The sequence below is a fragment of the Sceloporus undulatus genome, chromosome 1 (genome assembly GCF_019175285.1).
Source record: "Sceloporus undulatus isolate JIND9_A2432 ecotype Alabama chromosome 1, SceUnd_v1.1, whole genome shotgun sequence".
Classification (NCBI taxonomy): domain Eukaryota; kingdom Metazoa; phylum Chordata; class Lepidosauria; order Squamata; family Phrynosomatidae; genus Sceloporus; species Sceloporus undulatus.
In genome coordinates this window covers 52,123,221-52,137,235 of record NC_056522.1, presented here as the reverse complement: position 1 = coordinate 52,137,235, position 14,015 = coordinate 52,123,221, and the positions used below count along the sequence as shown (strand labels likewise).

The following is a 14,015-nucleotide window of genomic DNA, read 5'->3' as shown; positions in this document are numbered from 1 at the left end:
GATGGGGTCACACTTCCCCTAAAGGACAAAGTTCGCAGTTTGGGAGTACTCCTGGATCCATCTCTACAGTTGTCATCTCAAGTAGATGTGATGGCCAGGAGTACTTGGCACCTAGATTCGGTTGATGCGCCAACTGCACCCCCACCTGGACAATGAGGACCTTGAAGCAGTGGTACATGCACTAGTAACCTCTTGTTTAGATTTCTGTAATGCACTCTACATAGGGCTACCTTTGTACCAAGTCCGGAAGCTTCAATTGGTTCAAAACGCAGCAGCCAGACTGATCACTGGAACACCTAGATCAGACCATATAACACTGGTGTTAAAATCCCTTCATTGGTTGCTGATTAGCTTCTGGGTGCAATACAAAGTGTTATTACCTTTAAAGCCCTTCATGGCTTAGGCCCGAGTTACTTGAGGGAACGCCTCTCCCTACATAATTCGCTCCACATTCTCAGAACATCTGGAAAGAATCTATTGGAGGACTCAAAAAACAGTCTAACAACAATTTCTTACAGAACATTCACCACTGCGGCCCCAGATTGTGGAACAGCATGCCAGAGGAGATCCGTCTTATCACCACCTGTCCTGGGGCCAGTACTGTTCAACATCTTTATCAATGACTTGGAGGAAAAAATTGGGGGAATACTTATCAAATTTGCAGATGACACCAAATTAGGAGGAATAGTTAATACTCCAGAGGACAGAATCAAAATTCAAAATGACCTGAATAGACTAGAAAGCTGGGACACAGCTAACAGAATGAACTTCAACAGAGAGAAATGTAAGGTACTGCACTTAGGGTGAAAAAATGAAATGCACAGATATAGGATGGGGGACACCTGGCTTAAGGAGACAACATGTGAAAGGGATCTAGGAGTCCAAGTAGACCACAAGTTGAACATGAGTCAACAGTGCGATGTGGCAGCTAACAAGGCCAATGCGATTTTAGGCTGCATCAATAGAAGTATAGTGTCTAGATCAAGGGAAGTAATAGTGCCACTCTATTCTGCTCTGGTCAGGCCCCACCTGGAATATTGTGTCCAGTTCTGGGCGCCACAATTCAAAAAGGACATTGAGAAAATGGAGCGTGTCCAAAGGAGGGCGACTAAAATTGTGAAAGGTCTGGAAACCTTGCCCTATAACAACTCAGGGAGCTGGGGATGTTTAGCCTGGAGAAGAGAAGGTTAAGAGGTGATATGATAGCCCTATTTAAATACTTGAAGGGATGTCATATTGAGGAGGGAGCAAGCTTGTTTTCTGCTGCTCCAGAGACTAGGACCCGGAGCAATGGATGCAAGCTGCAGGAAAAGAGATTCCACCTCAACATTAGGAGGAATTTCCTGACAGTAAGGGCTGTTCGACAGTGGAACGCACTTCCTAGGAGTGGAGTGGAGTCTCCCTCCTTGGAGGTCTTCAAACGGAGGCTGGATGGCCATCTTTCGGGGCTGCTTTGATCTGGATTTCCTGCATGGCAGGGGGTTGGACTGGATGGCCCTTGCGGTCTCTTCCAACTCTATGATTCTGTGATTCTATGATTCACCTTAGATGCCTTCAAGAAGGCACTAAAGACTGATCTCTTCCAGTGGGCCTACCCACCTGATCTTTTATAAGAGATCTTAAATACTCCACTTCTGATCTGATTGTATGAATGTTCGTGTGAATGTCAGTTGATGATCCATTATTTTAGTGAATTAATAGTAATGCCATTGTTTTAACTATTGTATTTTATATGGAATTGTTTTATTGCTGTAATCGCTACCCATGTCAGAATCTCTTACTTCATGAGTGGCCATGATTCAAAAATATCTATTATCACAGCTTGGTTTTTACATAAAGCTATACAGTCGAGAGTTAGATATGTGGGGTTAATGGGGTAAATTGCAGAGATGATGAAGAATACTGATGTGTGATGCTTCATATTCAATTTTATTACTTTACGTATTATCATCTTAATGCTGTAATACATTCGTTTTTATTCTTTTTACCCATTTTTGTATCTTGAACCTGCGGTATAGATTTTTATGATCAGTTTTATAACTGTGTTTCATTTTTAGGTACTGTACTTCTAATGTACTTATATTGTTTTACATTTATATGACATCCATACGGTACTCTATATACATTCTATGCCTAATAAAGGTTGACTGACTGGCTGTATACATTTCAGATTCTGTGTTATTACATTTTAGCTCTTTTCTAATTGCTATAGAATTTCTATAGGATTTTATAGTGTGTTTTACTTGTTTTAATCTTATTTTATGTTATTTTGAAATGGCCTAAGGGCTAATCAATAAACATTTCTAAACAATATTGCTGTGTAATCCCGCCTCAATCCACAGGGAGAGGCCTTCTGAGTTAAGGGGCATGGTTTCCTAGATTGAGTCAATCCACCTGTGATATGGTCTTCCTCTTTTCCTACTACCTTTCCCCAGCATTATCAGCATTTCCAGTGAATCATGTCATTTCATGAAATGTTCAAAGTATGATGACCTCAGTTTGGGCATTCTGGCTTCTAGTGAGACTTCAAGGTTAATTTATTCTATGGCCTGTTACAAAATAAAGCTGCTTCGGGTCTCTTTGGAGGTATGCTATTTAAATGATGCATGCATCCTAAGAATCCGGAAGCTGCACCAAAGCTGCACTACAGTGCTTAGGAATGGAATGTGGCTTTGGCGTGACCTCCAGACTCTTAGGACCCAGGCATCAGTCTGTAACAGGCCTAAGTCTCATTTATTTGTCTTTTTGGTGTTCCACAGTATCCATTAAACTCTCTTCCACACCTCATTTCAGATTTAGTCTTTTTTTTCCCTGTCAGCTTTTTCATGGTCCTGCTTTCACACCCAACACGGAAATTAAATATACTATAGCATGGTTGAACCTGACTTTGGTATTAAGTGACATTTTGATTTGAGGAAATTATCTAGTTCCTTCATATGTTTTATGGGACAAGTTGTATTTCTCACTGAGATTTTTGTTAAGGTCACACTAGGACCTTAAGCCACACAGAGGATTATTTTTTTTCCTTCTCTTAGGAACAATTTTTAGCTCCCTCCCTCCCCAATATTTGGAATGGTTCAGTTCAGCTTTTCTTTCCCTGTGTAAAGGTATGTGAGCAGTACGTGGTCATTTTCCCATTTGAAAAGACAGCAGTCCTATTTAGACTGTGATTTTATAAACTTTATTTCAAAAAAATCAAAATCAACAATACTTAGAAAAAATGCAATTCAGTCTAATAGGACTGGAAAATCAGTGTGCCCAGAATGTAAGGGATTCCTCCATTTTGAATGCAGTGGTCAGTGTTTCCAGTTCAACACACTGTCCTTTGGTCTAGCATTGGCTCCAAGAGTGTATTCATCACAAGATAATGGGCAAGAAAACTGAAGTTCTGGAGGAACTCTTGGAGAGGCTTTGCCATCTCATGCCACTTTAAATGTATAATGGCCTTCTCCAGAGAATCCTGAGAACAGAAATTTTGGGATCTGTTGTGCCAGATTCTGTTAGATGTCAATCACATCTTTTTCCAAATTAAGGTTTTCAGGGTTTCCTGAAAAACTGAGTTTAACATTAAAACAATTTAAAATCTATAGTGATACCCCGTAACCCATCTAATTATGTGAATAACTCAAAAAAAGGAGTATATTAATGAGCCCCAGTTGTATAGCTGCCATGAAAATAGCTCACAGAAGTAGAATGCTTTTGTATAGGGCAGAGGTGAGGATTGTTGTTGGCTTGGAAGTCCCAGCAACCCTAGTCAATGGTAAGGAATGCTATTTTCTGGTTGTACTTCTCTCTCTACTTCCTTAAATATATTGTTAGGTATGGGGATATATACCTTGTATTAGTGGTCAGGGACTAGAGTTTACGTATGGTTAAAATGGTCTGATAAGGCTCAAGGAAACCACATTTAATAGGTTGTATTTGGTCAGTGGGCCAAGTGGATTGGAAACTAACACATTTCTCCCTGTCAGAGGAAGAGGACATTGTTATAATTAGATCTCCGGCAGAGATCCAGGCCTCAGCGCCTGACCTGGGCCAGCCCATTGCCTTGGTCGAGTGGGAAATAACAGGCCAAGGAAGGGTGGAAATGCTGCTTCAAGACAGTGGAAGGAACTGCTGTGTGTTTGTAGAAAACACCAAGACTACAAGAGCCAAGAACAGTTTAGAAGATGTTTGCATGTATGATAAACAGACCTCTCTGGTGGGAATTCCATTGATTATCTCAGGACATAATTTCCTAGATGCCTTCAGTGCTTTAAAGTGGTATTACTTCTGTGTTCCTTTCCAACTGAATGGTGTTTGTCAGGCAATTTTAAATAAATTGTATATGTGTGGAGGGAGCAGCAAATTGGAAGGGGGATTTTACCAAATATTTAATTTATAGTGGTTATGTCCCCGCCTCCAGTACTTGCTTTTAATTATTGTATTACAATCACTGTTTAAGTATTCAGCATAAGCAAATACCGCAGCATTTTATCATAATATTATCTTGACCTGAAGTTTCTCCAAGCATCCCTAGTATACATAATAACACCCCAAGGACATAAGAAGAATTGACCTGAATCAGACCAAAGACCTTTCTAATCCAGCATCCTGTTGAAACATTGGCTAACAGGATGCCTATGAGAAGGACAGGAGCACAATAGCACTCATCCGGAAGTGCACTCCCACTACTGACATCAAGAAGCACACTGCCTCTTCTGATTCTGGTAGTAATATACGTGAATAACATAAATTTTAATTCTTACTGTCCTTGTTTTTACTCATTGAGGTTCTGATTTGAGCGCTATAGGTTTAATAATCTTCACAACATTTTGTCAATAACAGCATGTGGGAGGCTAAGAGTGAATGGCCCAGGGACACCCAGTGAGTTTCGTGAATAAGTGTGAATTTCCAGTCCTTACTGAAACAGCCAAATGGTGGCAGCTGCTGGCTCCAATGTCTGCGTGGTGGTGAATTTTTGGCGTTTAATATGAATGTTAAAGGAGCTAACCAGGGTGGTGAATCTGTGTTAGGAATAAGTTGAGCACACTGGCTTTCTCCTTTAAAAGTCAGGGTTAAACCTAGAGTAGACTCACCACTCCATTGACATGGGAGCCACCTGGTTCGATAACATTTAAACAGCAGGAAGGTAAACAGAAACGAAGCAATGGGTTCATTAATGAACATAGCTATGATATACGCTGCTATAGACTCTCCTTTATTGTATCCTTTTGACTACATTTTGAAGCTATCTTTTTGAGCTTCTTCAAGTAGAATATCTTGACTATAAGGAGCTGAACATCTTCAAGTGATGTAGTTTCATGAGGAGATGCAGACCTGGATGGTTACATAATGTTTCTCTCTAAGGGACTGAACAGGCCACCCTTTTTAGTGCTGGATTGGGGCCACAGCAACTACATGCCACGGCCCTGATCTGGCATTTCCATGGCACAAAAAGGAGCTGTAAAAAGTGGCACCTTCTGGTGCTTCTTTTGGCACTGTGTCATCTGGTCACAGCGCCAAAGGAGTGCTATGATGCCACCCGCCATGCGGTTGGGTGCACAGCGTGATGGCAGTTTCAGGGCAGTGTTGGGGTGTGCGTTGTGTGGATGCTACACTCCCACTCTGCCCTGAAGCCTGTGTTTATCGCCAGTCTATCAAGGCTATAAGTTTTTTTCTGCTTGAAAAGTTCTTTTCCTGTCCCCTCCCCCCCCAATTAAAACAATTGTGTGTTAGGGGAGTGTGATTTTTGCATTATCCACCTTTGTATAATTATCCTTATCTGTTTGGAACAGAGGTGCCTTTTGGAACTTTTACTATTGTATACTATTATAATGTAATATGACAATTGAATATAGGCCATAGTATAAGATGCAACCTATATCCAATTATCTGTCCTAACCCGAGCAAATCCTTTGAATCAATGGCCTTTATGTAAGAGCTGACTTATCAAGCTCTCATTGGTTCAGCCAGCCTATTCTGCTTGGAATGGACAATTGGATTTAGCCCCACAAATATTCTTCTTCTTTTTTGACTATTTACAAGGCATTGCAATAATCTGAAGGTATTTCGAGATTGCTCTAAATGCCTATTTATAATGCCTATTAGAAATAAGTACCGCCCCATCAGTCATGTGACAACAAATGCTAAGGGATAGCTTTTGGTGTACTGCTGGGATTTTGTTACTTTAATAGTTACGGGAGCCTCATTAACTGATGGTGGAGGAATATCACATGGTTCATAAACTGGCTGGTGCTATGCCTCATGCTCTATCTGAAATTTTATTGTTAGCGCTGATGTGACAACAACAGAAAAGAAAGAGTTACTTTGAAAAAATAACTTTACTTATGTAATGCCAACTAACTCCTATTTGGATTTGCATTGGAACTCAAACTATATCTTTTAAAACTAATTTTCCTAGTTTAGCCTGCATGTTCCCCTAGATAAAAAGTTTCTTGCCTATGGAAAGGTAGATTATCAGAGAAAACATATTCCTTCTATTAAAGATTCTTCTACTTAGAAAGCATTTTTTTTAAAAAAAACACACAACCATAAATATTCAAATATATTTTTCCTCACCTGCTTTCTGCAGTGATATAGCCCTCAGTGCCTTCTCCTAGGGACCACTGCAATTTATCAACTGGTGCCTCCATTGGTTGTTGTTGTGTACCTTCAAGTTGTTTCTGACTTATGGTGATCTTCAGAGGGGGGTTGTCATTGCCATCCTGTGAGGCTGAGAGAGTATGACTTATCCAAGTTCACGCAATGGGTTTACATGGCTGAGCTAGGATTCAAACCCTGGTCTCCAGAGTCATAGTCCAATGCTCAGTGCTCAAACCACTGCACTACGCTAGCTCTCCACTGAATGAAGAATACTGAATGAAGAACATCAGCTAAAGGTCTGTCTATATATACTTCAGAGGCTTGTTTTTCCTGAATTTAGGTGTACCATATGTGATTTTAGCCATTGATGGGGTTGGAGTGATGTCCCAATGCGATCCTATCTAATATGGGCCGTGACGAAACTGAATTAATAGATGAATAGAGTAGGTCTGGTTGAGTCAGGGAAAACCTGCTTCCTCTTTGCAAAAGAAAAAAAGAATGTGAGGCAGCAGTTGTGCACAATTGCTCTAAGTGCCTGTGGCAGCTGAAGCTGGTATTTGGATTTTTTTTTATGAAGCAAACAGGCTTTTTCTTTCTTTAATGGAGCAAACAGACTGTTTTCCTCCTCCCTTTCCAGGTTATCTCCCTGTCAAAGTACCCTCTTTCATTATGTTTGCTGATGGTCCATACTTGTTTAGAATAATATGAGGCTTTGGTTACTGTAGCGGTAATGGGGGAAATCACTCAGAAAATACTGTGTCATGAGCATCATTCATGATTCACAGTGGGAAAACAGCTCAGCCTTCTTGCTAATGTGTAACTGAACACATTCTTCATTTCAGTTTCTTAAGCAGAATCAGAAATCCTTGAAATTCTCATCCTGTATAATCAAAAACATATATCATATATATTAAATTTGTTTTCTCTAATTTCAGCTTTTAGAATATGCTATTTTGTCTTCCTCCATCCCCCTCATTTGTCTGTTCATTGATCCATCTGTCTGAATGTTTTCATAGTTTTTATCATAATTTGTCAGTTTTTGTATTAGGAGGAAAACGATGCATTGTAAGTGCTGCATCACTCCACAATCTGTCAAAGTTTATAAATTGTCAGTAATGTACACCTCATGAGTCCTCCAGCTATCCATATTTTTTAAACCTCCAGACACACTTATGAGCCTACACTTTACAGCAGTCAGGAGGTTAGAGTTTTCCCTTCATAGTGAGTGCTGACTCCAAGCATGGTGGTGGGCTGGGTGCTGGAAAATGTTAGTGTTTCTAAATATAGATTATGTAATAGAGAAGGATGCTGTAAAGCTTTTACTGCTTTGCTTTTTGGTAACTGTGCTACTTGTATGAGCTCTGTAGATTTCCCTCAACAGCTGGTCATAAAATAACTGAAGCTAGGTTGGATAGCTGCAGGATCTGTCAGGGGTTTCTCTTCTTTCCTTTACCTAGGTATGAAAGACATTAGACAATCCTGTACACAAGTATTATGTGATTAACTGAAATATTATGTGCTAGTCTGCCAAATTGGGATTGGAAAACTAAGGCCCAGTACAGACCAGCGCTTTGCATTGGTCTGGGGCCAAAATTAGGGCTTGGTAGGGCTGGGCGTTGACATGTGCCCAGCCCTACTATTGGTTTGTGGGCACCATGATTGTGCATGCCCATTGATACGGGGTGCGCTATGATGACGTCTTTGCAGCACAGCACCCAAACAGCACAGTGCCAATGTCATCATTGCACACGGGGGTGCAAATGGCACCCCACGTGCAGCGCAAAAAGAACCTGCAGGGAGTGGGTTCTTTTTAGGCCTCGTGGAGGCTGCCGCATTTGTCTGGCCGCCCCCTTTCTCCCAATCTGGCCAGACCCTAAATCTGGATTTGGAGCTTGAACTTCTTTCCTTCCTTGCAGTAGAGGACTGGCAATGACCAGTTAGTTGGTCTGAGAACTTTGAGAGATAGCCCACACTGGAGCTCCTGGGGCCCCATCACTACTAATCTATTTTGTGTCATCTGGTGGCTTGGCTGGGATAGTGAGGAGGGGAAGGAATTTCTTACTATCTTATGTGGCATGGAATTCACACTTTGGAGTTTTGGAACAGTCAGCAGATTTGTTACAGCATCAGCTATAAGGCTAAAAGACTGTCTAGAGTTGGTAGAATATAAATTGATTCTCAGAACCAGTGATTTTCGTGTAAGATTTATCAGTCTGATAAAAAAAAATGACTGAGATTGGGAAGGAGTTGTCTATCTCTTTGAAAAACAAACAAACCTGACATTTTTGAAAATATAAATTCCTATTTTTCTGTCTAGAGTTGCCAGCTACGACTACTTGCTCTCTCTGTGAATATTTGCATTCTGCACACCTGGGGTACTGACCATGGTACTGCTTGCACACTTGTTTAGTCAGAGTAACAACAGAAGTACCTGCTTTTTTTTTTTTTTACCATGTTAACCATATTACTTCCTGTTAACCAAGTAAGCAAAGCTCCAAATTGAGTGAAGGAGTGGGTTGTTAGATAAGCATGACAAAAGTTTTTTATTGCTATTTTTAAAATTCTGTTTATGCTTTTGGTGGGTATAGCTATAGTAATGATATTGGAGCAAGCTTATATTTATGTTGTGGTAGACAGCTGAACTTATTAGCAAGTGCCTTTCTTGAAGACAGGTTTAACATAAATGGATGGAATTAATGTAAAAGAATAATCCAATTTTTCCCAACCAGAACTCCTGAGGTTTCTTGACCTTTGGACACCCAGGCTAGGAGGGATGAACATTAAAGTTGAGAACATCTGGAAGGCACCAGGTTGGGGAAGGCCAGAGTAAGCTAGTCAAAAGTTCCCCAAAGAGTAAGCTGTAGGGTTTTTGGGGGGAAGGGGAGGAGGGATGTCCAGTGAAAACATAGAAGGGTGCAAAACTCATTACTAGCTGGCAAGAAGCAACATTCTGTTTCCATTCTTGCTTTTTAACTGCACATATTATGCTACTGCATAATAATAGCAGAGACATTATGGATTGTTTCTGTGTGGGCGTCTTGGCTGGCTTTTGACCTTTTGCACTGCAGTTCCTACGTTGGTAAGAATGTCTCTGAAAAGCCACTGGGAACTCTGCAAGCACAAATTCATGCAAATATTAGGGAAACCAGGCTTGCTTATGCTTTGTTTCTTTCCAGTAAACTGCAAAATCAGTTGGAAAACCTTCATGGGTAAGGAAGGAAGCACACAGGAGATCCAGCCTAGGTTCTGGAGTAGGATCTAGAGACGAAGAGCCAAATCATAGAATCATAGAATCATAGAATAATAGAGTTGGAAGAGACTGCAAGGGCCATCCAGTCCAACCCCCTGCCATGCAGGAATCCAAATCAAATCATCTTCGACAGATGGCCATCTAGCCTCTGTTTAAAGCCCTCCAAGGAAGGAGACTCCACTACACTCCGAGGGAGTTTGTTCCACTGTCGGACAGCTCTTACTGTCAGGAAGTTCTTCCTAATGTTGAGGTGGAATTTCTTTTCTTGTAGCTTGCATCCATTGCTCCGGGTCCTAGTCTCTGGAGCAAGTGAAAACAAGTCAGCTCCCTCCTCAGTATGGCATCCCTTCAAATATTTAAACAGGGCTATCATATCACCTCTTAACCTTCTCTTCTCCAGGCTAAACATCCCCAGCTCCTTAAGTCATTCCTCATAGGACATGGTTTCTAGACCTTTCACCATTTTACTTGCCCTCCTTTGGACACGTTCCAGTTTTTCAACATCCTTTTTGAATTGTGGTGCCCAGAACTGAACACAATATTCCAGGTGGGGCTTGACCAAAGCAGAATAGAGTGGCACTATTACTTCCCTTGATCTAGATACGATACTCTTACTGATGCAGCCTAAAATTGCATTGGCCTTTTTAGCTGCCGCATCACACTGTTCACTCATGTTCAGCTTGTTGTCTACTTGGACTCCCAGATCTCTTTCACACGTAGTCTCATTCAGCCATGTGTCTCCCATCCTATATCTGTGCATTTTATTTTTCTGCCCTAAGTGCAGTACCTTGCATTTCTCCCTGTTGAAGTTCATTTTGTTAACTGTGGACCAACTTTCTAGTTTATTAAGGTCATCTTGAATGTTGATCCTGTCCTCTGGAGTGTTAGCTACTCCTCCTAATTTGGTGTCATCTGCAAATTTGATAAGAATGCTTCCAATTCTGTCATCCAAGTCATTGATAAAGATGTTGAATAGCACTGGGCCCAGGACAGAACCCTGTGGGACCCCACTGGTCACTTCTCTCCAGGATGAAAAGGAGCCATTGTTGAGCACCCTTTGTGTTCGGTCAGTCAACCAATTACAAATCCATGTAACAGTTGCCTTGTCTATCCCACATTTTATGACATAACCAGCACTTGCTTGTTAAAGAGGTGGTTTGCTTGGACATCTCTTGACATGTAGTTGATTCGACATGATACATTCATTCTGCTGCTACCACTAAGAAACCAATTTTCTAGCCTGTGTTTGCCCTCTCTAGAAGCACAAAGCAGCCTTGTTTAGGCAAATAAGCAAGGCAGTATGTCTCAGGGCAGGTTAGGGTGAACCAATAGTGACAGCTTGCCTGATAAAACTCAGCTGTGTTCATCTGTGTTGCTGTTGATGCAACACTGAATGACTCTGTTCACCTTCGCCATTTCCTACCTTTCCTCCCTTGTGCCCAGAGGAACCAGATTCTTGAAAGAACCTTTAATTGTTTACTCTCAAAATATGGTTTATTCTTCCAATTAAAAAAAGATGAAGCACCGGGGGGGGGGGGGGCACAGACAAATAACACAAATAAGCCTCCAAACTGTCAAAACAAGAAGTCCCTTAAAAGGGCAAAATATGCAGCTTTGTGTGGACTGCACAGATCCTTCCTTTCAAACTCCTGGCAGGAGACTTCCTGTTTGGATATACAACTCACAGTCAATGTTGTGTGTTAAGATCCAAAGACTCCCTCCTCTTCACCCTTTCTCATCTGTCAGCAACCTAACTGCTTCATCCCTGAGTCCTTTCAAGTCTGAGGTCACTGCTGAAATGCAAATTGATAATCACGTTACATAGTGAAGATGTCAGCAAAGTCTACAAAGTCCAGCTCTTTAACTTGTACACTGAGTTCCAAGTTTTTGTGTGCACTCAAGGGCATGATGAAAACTGCTTAACTGCTGCCCCTGTGTCTTCAGGTCATGAGGACAATAATCTGTCTGCAGAAGGAAAAACAGATTGGAAAGTTACTTTTGAATATACTTTTTCTCCTTTTTAAAATTAATTTTTATATCCACTTGGGGGTATACTCAGTGCTATTGCCATTTGACAATTCACCATACCTGCATACACACACACACTGTCTGTCTGTCTATCACAAATAAATTACATATCTTCCCCTGTACTAACATCTTTTTCTCTTATAATCCCTTTATCAACAGTTTAGCAATGCTTTCTCACTACTATCTAATCATATCTACTTTTGAATATACTGACACACTGAAACCACCCATACTTAAGCAGTGGAATCAAGATGCTCCAGTTTTGGGTAGCTTTAGCATATCTATTATTTGTAAGTGCTGGACAAAATTCCACACAATAACAGGAACAGATGTATATTTCAGGTTTTCTGGAGGTATGAAGTCCATAGGCTTCACAGTATTTTGATAGTCAGTTTTGAATTGGAATAATATCAAAATATAATAATCAATTAAAAAACAAAACAGAACTTTTTCCCCCCAAATTTCATTTGGCTCAAACCAACTTGGCTTAAACCAGCCAGCCCTGCAATATAGATCAGATAAACCACAGTTTTGTGGTGAGATACAATGCATCACTATAGCTTATTGAAATCAGAAGTTCAGTTATCAACTTTCAGTGTGGCCATATTGGTAGGAAGAACGGAGTTCACGAATGTCAGGCTTATCATTACCAGTGTTTATCATCCCATCCAAACTATGTCATACCATTTTCATCTATGATGTTCTTTCCTAAAGCATCCTTGAGGCCCCCAAATAATCATACCGCAAAGCTACTTTATCCTTTCTCTTCCTAGGATCCCATTTCTCTCACAGGACTTCTAACCTATGAACCTTGTCCATACTTGTACCTGCTCTCTTGGTTTGCTTCCCTGCATTTTGACTGCATTTTCAGAATATTTTATTTTACTTTTCAATAAACATTTCAGTTCTAACAGATGGGATTTCCTCCTTTGAAATAGTTTTTCTGAAAAAAAATAATTAAAATTGTGAGTGATTTGCAAGGAACAGAATAAAAGCAGAAATTTTAAATGCCGTTTAGCAGCCTACTCTGTCTTATAGCCAGTATAAATATAATATAGATAAATATGGCTGAAAAGGGTTAATAGCTAATAATTCAGAATTGTCAGTAATTCTCACAACATACTGTGTATCTGCTTATTTTCAAAAGTATGTTCAATTGTTGCTGATGATGTTGTTTTTAAACAACTATATCAACACCCTACCACACAACATAGCCCTTTCTGTTTCTTGGTTGTATTTAAAAAGATTTTTCCCCATTTTGTCTGCAGATCATGATTGTTAGATAGCACTCCACATCACCATGAACATGGCTCCCCGAAAAAGGAATCGTCATGCTTTGGGGTTTCTTTGCTGCTTTGGGGGCAGTGACCTGCCTGAAATCAATCTTAAGGACAATAACCCTCTGCAGTTCTTGGAGTTTTCTGTGCCAATCCCACCAGCGGAGGAGCTCAATGCCAGGTTTTCTGAGCTTGTGGTAAGTTCTTTCTTTTTTCTTTATTTCTTCCCACTTTTTTGTTTTTCCTTTTGATTTCATGCTTTTTCTTTGTGGCAGATGGTTCCTATAAAACATAGTTGTGAGAGCATCTATTACTGTGTTTAAAACCTTAAGCAATGCTACTTTTTAGTATCCCGCAGGCCTTCCATGGGCAAAACCTTTACTGGCGAATTCTTTCTAACTGGAAACTCTTTAATTTAAGGAAGTTTGAGGGAATAGATCTTTGTGAATTCTAATATTGGATCAAAAGACCTGAGCCATATCTCTAAGAATAAAGTGTAAGTTGACACTCAAGTGTCTGCTACTTCAGTGGACCTCAATCTTTGATGCCTTTAGATGTATTGCTCTTGAACTCTCAAAATCCCTAACCAAAATGACCAGTGGTCAGGGATTCTGGGAGTCCTAAACATTCAGAGAACCAAAGGATGAGAGAGCTATTGAACTAATTTCTGTACTTTCTCCACCTGCTGCAGCATAGTTGTTTCAATATAAAAATAAAATTAAAAGTACACTGAAAGATTTAAAGAAAAAACATATTTGATGCATGTTTATGGATACAGGTTGTTGCACTTATCTGTGTAAATGTTTGGGATCAGAAGGGTTTTGTATTTTGGATTTTTTCCCAGATTTTTGGAATATTTGCATGTACATCATGAG

General features: G+C 40.3%; 1 protein-coding gene across 3 annotated transcripts in view; it reads left to right on the top strand.

Annotated features, from left to right (window-relative positions):
- Positions 1-14,015, top strand: part of DAAM2 (dishevelled associated activator of morphogenesis 2) — a 311,847-nt gene that overhangs the window by 141,115 nt on the left and 156,717 nt on the right. For all 3 annotated transcript variants that reach the window (XM_042452668.1, XM_042452654.1, XM_042452662.1), the window contains exon 2: positions 13,132-13,337. In XM_042452668.1, the coding sequence (XP_042308602.1) occupies positions 13,164-13,337 (174 nt within the window). In that variant the 5' untranslated portion in view covers positions 13,132-13,163. The remainder of the gene's footprint in view (positions 1-13,131; positions 13,338-14,015) is intronic.